This window comes from Phaseolus vulgaris, chromosome 7 (assembly GCF_051622355.1).
Source record: "Phaseolus vulgaris cultivar YP4 chromosome 7, ASM5162235v1, whole genome shotgun sequence".
NCBI classification, from domain to species: domain Eukaryota; kingdom Viridiplantae; phylum Streptophyta; class Magnoliopsida; order Fabales; family Fabaceae; genus Phaseolus; species Phaseolus vulgaris.
The window spans coordinates 35,524,284-35,531,736 of NC_143504.1; the positions used below are offsets into that span (position 1 = coordinate 35,524,284).

Genomic DNA, 7,453 nt, shown 5'->3' on the forward strand with positions numbered 1-7,453 from the left:
TGAAGATATTGCTCAACTGAGCATTTTTCATAATGGTCTCAGATTTGATACCAAGATGCTTCTAGATGCTGCAACTGGTGGTACAATGATGGCAATTGACGCAGAAAAAACAACAAAGATTATTGAGGTAATGGCATCCATAGATTATCAAGCCTAAAATGATAGCAAAAATGGGATAAAGAAGGGGATGATGGATCATAATATTTTAAACACACTTGTGGCTCAAAATAAATTTCTGACACAAAAATTGGAAGCATTAATTGCACAGATGACTAAACTGCCTCAACAAATACAAGCTGTGCAGGTTTGTCAAAGTCAGAGTTAAGAAATAAGGTGAATTATGCGGAGGTAATCATTACAATGAGTACTGTGCTTATCAGAATAATTCATCTGAAGGAAAAGTTTTTTATATGGAAAATCAAGGAAGCCAAGGTGAGAGAAGAAATCAAAATCAATGTTTTAAGCAAGGCACTTTTCAACAACAACAACCACTATATCCTTCATCCCAAGAAAGAATAAGCAAACTAGAGGATACTTTGGAGAGATTTATGCAAACAACATTTTCTAATCAAAAGAATTTTGAGGATTTGGAGACACAATTGGGACAAATTGCACAACAGTTGAAGAAATCTCGGGGGCAATGCAAGTCAGTCAGTACTAGAAATGGGATAGTTGTAGGAAAGGGAATTAGTGGTAATTTGATTGTTGAGAAAGAGAGAAAAATTGAGATTGAAGAGGAAAAAGAAGAGAAGAAAAAAAAAGAGGATATAGGAAGAAAAAAAATGAAAGAAAAATGAGAATAGAAAAAAGAGTGCTCCACTTCTAGATTTACCTTACCCACATTCTCCTTCAAGGAAGAATATAAAGCAACAATTTATTAGATTTTTTGAAATTCTTAAGCAATTAGATATCAATATCTCTTTTAGCGAAACTTTGGAACAAATGCCCAGTTATGCCAAATTTATGAAGGATCTGTATACAAAGAAGAGAAGATTGAAGGAGCAAGAGACTATGGAGTTAGTAACGGGTTGAAGTGCAATAATTTAGAAATCTTTGCCAAAGAAATTTGGAGATCCAGGGAGTTTTACTTTGCCAGTCTTGATATGAAATTTTAAAGTGGAAAAGACATTATTAGATCTTGGAGCAAGTATTAATCTCATGCCTCTATCTACGTTGAAGAAAATTGGAGATGTTGGAATACTACCTACGAATATGTAATTGCAGTTAGCTAACAGATCAATAAAGCATCCGTATGGCATAATTGAGGATCTTTTGGTAAAGGTAGATAAATTTTATTTTTCAATTGACTTTTTAATCATGGATATAGAGGAAGATGTTGAAATACCTTTCATTCTTGGACGACCATTCATGAAGACTGCCAGAGTTACCATTGATGTTGATGAGGGAAAGCTGAAAGTGAAAGCTCAAGATGATGTGGTAACGTCAATATTTTTTAGAATTGGAAACATCCGGATAAGGGGAGAGATTGTCTAAAAATAGATGCATAAATGAAAGTCTTTCCTGAAACCAAAAAGTAGTTGCACCCTTCAAATATGTTCACGAAATTTCTCCCATGTTATACTCCACAAGTAGTTGAAGAGAAGAAAGAGCTTGTACCTGAATCTGTGGAAAAGAAACTGATTGTTAATAAGCCATTTGTATCATGCACAAAGGAGGGAGACAAGGTTCATCAGGACGCAATTATGATGAAAGATGACTTTAAACCTGATAAACCAATTATGCTTAGAAGTGCTAAGTTAAGATTTCATCTGAGAGGGAAGAAGAAAAAATGTTCAGGATTATGGTTTATTAAAGAAGTCAGAGATGATGGAACTATTGAACTTGAAAGCCCTTACTCAAGAAGAACTAAAAGTTGTAACCACGAAGTTGTTGCAATAAAAGGGTCGTCCACCTTGAGAGAAATAGGCGTCAAGCTAGATTACGTTAAACAAGTGCTTACTAGGAGGCAACCCAATCCACATTTTAGTTTTATGTTGTTTTGTTATCTTTGTTTTGATTTTACCTTTCAAAAATCATGTTTTCTTGCAGGGATTCTTGCCCAAGCGAGTCCAATCTCGCATAAGCGAGTTGAAAGACAAAAAATGGGGGTGCTCTCTGGAGATATCTCGCTCAAGCGAGTTTGATGATGCAAAATTTGATTTTCCTGCAGGGAATCTCGCTCAAGCGATTTTTATGATGAAAAAAATGAGTTCCTTATGGGGAATCTCGCTCAAGTGAGTAAATTTTCGCTCAAGCCAGCAATTTTTTGCAAAAATAATAATAATAATAGTTCTCAAAGGCACCTCAATCCCTACATGCCTCCTAATTAGTTTGCAACTTATGTATTTTAGCTTAGGGGCAGGTTCTATTATTCAGCGGGCAGATCCAGCAAATGAAGCAAGACTATAGATGAAGATTATAACAAAGAGTTGGATGACTTCTTAGAAAGAGAGGATTGAGAAAATATATGGTTTTTGTCCTGGCTAGTCTTCGGTCATTGGTCCTAGAGACTAACCTCAGACATCACACACTGGTGCCTGATGGGAGAAGTGGGCCACGATTGGTCAATCTTCGGACCTCGATACCGTAGACCCCGATGTTAGAGATCGACATCGGCCTTTGCCGTCAGAAGGAGAGATCGGACATCAACAGTCCAAACGTTATGATGGGCCATGAGAGTTGGGTCCCAGAATTATCCTAAACCACCAGTTAGAATATCAGATATGAGGGAAGCCTAAGTCACGAGGGATCCATGCATGTGGTGTGTATGGCACATATAGACACAACACATGAGAATAATCCTTGGAGGCGCTAAGAACCATTAGGGTTAGGGTTTCCAAGGATTACTGCATGCATGGCACGTGAATACTTAGGGCACCCACAAAGCAGATAGCGCTAGAGATTAGGTGCACAAGTTGGCACCCAAGCGGCCACGCTGTTATTTGTTGCACTCCAGTTAAGGGAAGTTTGTGTGCCAGATACGCTAAGATTATGTAAATAGCGGCGCAAGGATGTTTCCCTAGGAACCTTAGATAAGGGTAACAAGACAAAGGTAAACCCTAGTTTCGACCTATATAAAGGGTGCCAAGAACCTTAGCAAGGTACACAGTTTCTAAGACTGAAGCTAATATACACTCTTGGTGTTTCTTTGCCTTTATACTGACTTGAGCGTCGGAGTGCAAACGACCATCAAGGCACCCCTTTGTCTTTAAAGGTGAGAGATTTCTTGATCAAGGAAGCACCATTCTCAGGCGGAGATAGAAGGGCCAAAGGCTGCCGTTAGAGTTAACCGGCAGAGCGAGTCAACCGGTAGGAGCATTTGGCGCTCACCGTGGGGCCCGTTATAGAAAGGTCCCACTCGTAATCGCGTTAGGAGTCTTTTCCAGTAATATGAGAAGTACGAGGCAAGGAACTGCTGGACCCATAGGAGTTATGCCCCATGAAGGGGACAACGTTACCACGCAGCAAATCTTGGAGACAATGCGCACCTTCCAAGCAGAGGTGGCGACATCTAAGTTTGAAATTGTTGTGTCACGAGCAAACAACACAGAGCCAATGAAGATCTGCGCAGGGATTTGCAACAAGTAGGGGAGCGCGCGACGGACGAACGTGCCCCACCTGTACCACTTAGGGCAAGTCCCATGCCGTTCTCACAAGCGATCATGGATACAGTGTTGCCAACCACGTCTTTGGGCACAAAGGTCACCATCACAGGAGTAGAGGACCCAGAGGCCTATCTCACGGCGTTCCACACTCAGATGATGCTTACAGGAGGATCTGACGCTATGTACTGCAAGTTGCTTATGAGCACGTTGGCAGGCACGGCGTTGGAGTGGTTTGTTAGCCTTCCCGACGGACACATCACCACCTTTGACCAGTTCACGACGCTGTTTAAGGAGTAATACCTTGTTAACAAGGCCCCCACCCGGCTTTCATATGATGTCTTCTACATTAAACAGTACCATGGGGAGTCCATGAAGGACTACTTGAACAGATTTGGGGTCCAAGTGGTGAGGTTGAAACCAACTGATGAGGCCATGACGGTGCATGCCTTTGTCAAGGGAATGTTGTCAGGACCTTTCAGCGAATCGCTGCTAAGGTTCTACCCGAAGACGTTCACGGAGATCAGATGTCGAGCGTTGGCACACATCGCTGCAGATGATCGAGTAACAGAGAAACAAGGTCTTGTCGATTTTATCCGACATCGAGCGGCAAGACGACCTCAACCCATAAGGGTGCAGGAGGCAACCACAGAGAAAAAGGGAGCGGGAAAACCCTATGAATGGACCCAGGCGGGGACGCGCACGCGAAGGGACCCGCCCCCGAAGCATAATTTTCGAGTGGAGCTCAAGGAGTTGATCGCTATCCCGAACATAGCGGCAAGGCTGAAGGTGCCCGCAAAAACCGACAGGAAGATGGGGCCCAACAAGAATGCTTGGTGCAAGTTTCACCAAGCAAATGGCCACTACATACGCAATTGCTTGGCACTGGCACACCAACTAGATGAGCTGGTAAAGAGCGGGTTCTTAAAGGATTATCTTCAAGAGTCGTAGAACGATCAAGCGTTGGTGACTGCAGGGGTAGATTAGGGGCACGAGCGGCCCATTCACGGGAAGGTAAACACAATCTCAGGAGGATTTTCAACGGAAGGGTGCACTTCCTCCCAGCGAAAGAAGTACGCACGGGAGGTGATGGCGGTAGAAGTACAATAGGTAGATTAGACTCCCGATGTCGACCTCGTATTCACCAAGGTCGACCTCTAGGATATCATACCCCATGACAATGACCCGGTAGTGATTTTGCTAGTCACAGTAGGAAGGAAGGTGCACCATGTCCTCGTGGATCATGGAAGTTCGGCCGACGTGATGTTCTGGACGACCTTCAATAAGTAACAACTGTCCACAAACCAGTTAAGACTCTATACCGGATGTTTGTATGGTTTTGCTGAAGACCAGGTGAAGGTGCGTTGGCATATAGAGTTGAGGACGACCTTCATGGATGACACGACTTCACGGACTACCAACATTAGGTATCTCTTTGTTAATGCTCCATCGGCCTACAATATACTGTTAGGTAGACCAGCATTAAACAGGATCGGAGCAGTCGCCTCCACGAGGCATATGAAGATGAAGTTGCCTTCTCTTGAAAGTGCAGTGATCACCATCAAGTCTGACCAAAAAGAAGCCAAGAAGTGCTACGAAAATTGCCTCAAGACAAAGAGAGGGGTGTTCGCTGTTACAACCCAGCCTCCAAGGGAAGAAGGGATCACTCGTGCAGAGATCGCCCGGGAGAAACGACCTGATCCCGCTGGTGACGTAGTAGAAAGAGAGATCGGTGGGAAAATGTTCAAGCTTGGCCAATCTTTGAGCCAAGAGTCGCAAGATGAAGTTGCTGAGGTCATAGCGCAACACCTTGACGCTTTTGCGTGGTCTGCCTCTAACATGCCCAGCATAGACCTTGACTTCCTGTGTCACCATCTCACAATGGACCCCCAGGTCCGACCTGTTCGCCAGAGAAGGCGAAAATTTAATGAAGAAAGGCGTCGGGTTGTGCGTGAAGAGACGAGGAAGTTGTTGAAGGCTGGCCACATTAGGGATATTCAGTACCCCGAATGGCTGGCCAATGTGGTGTTATTGAAGAAGGCTAGCAGAAAGTGGAGGATGTGCGTTGACTTCACGGATCTTAACAAGGCCTGTCCGAAGGACTCCTACCCAGTGCCCAGTATTGATGCCTTGGTGGACAACGCGTTTGGATGCAGATTACTCAGCTTCCTAGATGCCTTCTTTGGATACAACCAGATCATGATGCACCCCAGGGACGAGTGCAAGACAACATTTATGACATAGTTGTCTTGTTATTGCTACAAGGTAATGCCCTTTGGACTAAAGAACGCAGGTGCCATCTACCAGAGGTTGATGGACAGAGTGCTAGTGCCCATGTTAGGGCGAAATGTCCAAGCATACGTGGATGACATGGTGGTCACCTCCTGGAAGAAGGAGCAACACCTAGCAGATCTGGAAGAGTTGTTCACCACGATAACAAATTACAGGTGAAAGCTGAACCTAGAAAAGTGCAAGTTTGGGGTTGAGGTAGGCAAGTTCTTGGGTTTCCTACTCACTGAACATGGGATAGAGGAAAAACCCGAGAAATGCGCCGCGATAATAGCCATGAGGAGCCCGATCTCGGTGAAAGAGGTGCAGCAGTTGACAGGACGCATGGTCGTTTTGTCCAGATTCGTGTTGGCAGGAGGAGACAAGGGGCACCCTTATTTCCAATGCTTGAAGAGAAACAACAGGTTTGTGTTGACCCAGGAGTGCGAAGAACGTTTGTGAAGCTGAAGAAGTACCTGGCCAGTCCACCAATGTTGTGCAAGCCAGAGTTAGGTACCCCACTCCGCCTATACTTCGCAGTCATAGAGAAGGCGATCAGTTCGGTTCTGCTGCAAGAACAAGACCAGGTGCAGAGGGCTATCTACTTTGTCGGCATGGTGTTGCAAGGGCCTGAGGTGAGATACCAGGCCTTAGAAAAAGCAGCTCTTGCAGTAGTGTTCTCAGCGCGAAGACTTCGCCATTACTTTCAGACTTTCACAGTGATAGTAATGACAGACCTTCCAATCCGCAAGGTCTTACAAAAGCCAGATGTGGCAGGCAGAATGGTGAGATGAGGAGTAGAGCTGTATGAGTTTGACGTACAGTATGAGCCTAGATGCCCCATTAAGGGCCAGGTTTACTCTGACTTTGTAGTAGAGCTCTCCTCGGCAGCCACGCACCAAGAAGGAGCAGGTTTCATATGGGTGCTTTCTGTAGATGGCTCCTCAAACCAACAAGGTAGCAGGGCTGGTGTCATCTTGGAAGGACCGAATGGGTTGCTGATCAAGCAGGCCCTACTATTTGCTTTCAAGGCCAATAACAACCAAGCAGAATATGAGGTCCTGATCGCTGGAATGCTGTTGGGCAAGGAGATGGGAGCAAAAGGTTTGCTGGCAAAAAGTGATTCACTATTAGTCACAGGTTAGGTCACTGGGGAGTACCAAGCTAAGGATCCTCAAATGGCTGCATACCTAGAGTACGTCCAAGCTTTGAAGGAAACATTTGAGGTGTTTGAGTTAGTCCACGTACCCAGAGAACAAAATGCCCGAGACGACTTGCTTGCAAAGCTGGCCAGTTCGGGCAAGGGGGGTAGGCAGAGGACAGCAATTCGGGAGACCTTGAAGACACCCCGAACTACCGCAAACAACGTGGCAGAAGTCTAACAGGTTAGCATATTGGAAGGGGCGAGGAGGAGTCATCGGTCGTTAACACAGGAGACGATGAAAACGCCAAAAATAAGCGTGTGCCCAGTTGTTGGGAAGATGTCGTCGCAAGTTTACCAAGTTGAATCAGGAGAAAATTTGATGACACTCTACCAACACTATTTGGCTGATGATGTACTCACGTTAGAACCCGCAGAAGCT

The 7,453-nt window shown here is 44.8% G+C and overlaps 2 protein-coding genes across 2 annotated transcripts; both read left to right on the top strand.

Moving 5' to 3' along the window:
* Positions 1-4,994: 4,994 nt before the first annotated feature.
* LOC150025886 (uncharacterized) lies at positions 4,995-5,846 on the top strand. Its single transcript, XM_090304797.1, has one exon. It carries the CDS (start codon positions 4,995-4,997, stop codon positions 5,844-5,846), a length of 852 nt encoding a protein of 283 aa, XP_090160923.1.
* A 302-nt stretch (positions 5,847-6,148) lies between these two features.
* Positions 6,149-7,015, top strand: LOC137829097 (uncharacterized). Its single transcript, XM_068635892.1, has 2 exons — positions 6,149-6,655; positions 6,719-7,015. Exons 1-2 carry the CDS (start codon positions 6,149-6,151, stop codon positions 7,013-7,015), a joined length of 804 nt encoding a protein of 267 aa, XP_068491993.1.
* Positions 7,016-7,453: the final 438 nt, after the last annotated feature.

Coding starts and splice junctions, on each gene's coding strand:
- LOC150025886 (XM_090304797.1), top strand. CDS start 4,995: ATGGATGACACGACTTCACGGACTACCAACATTAGGTATCTCTTTGTT.
- LOC137829097 (XM_068635892.1), top strand. CDS start 6,149: ATGCGCCGCGATAATAGCCATGAGGAGCCCGATCTCGGTGAAAGAGGT. Junction 6,656..6,718: donor CAGATGTGGCAGGCAGAATG/GTGAGATGAGGA, acceptor TGCCCCATTAAG/GGCCAGGTTTACTCTGACTT.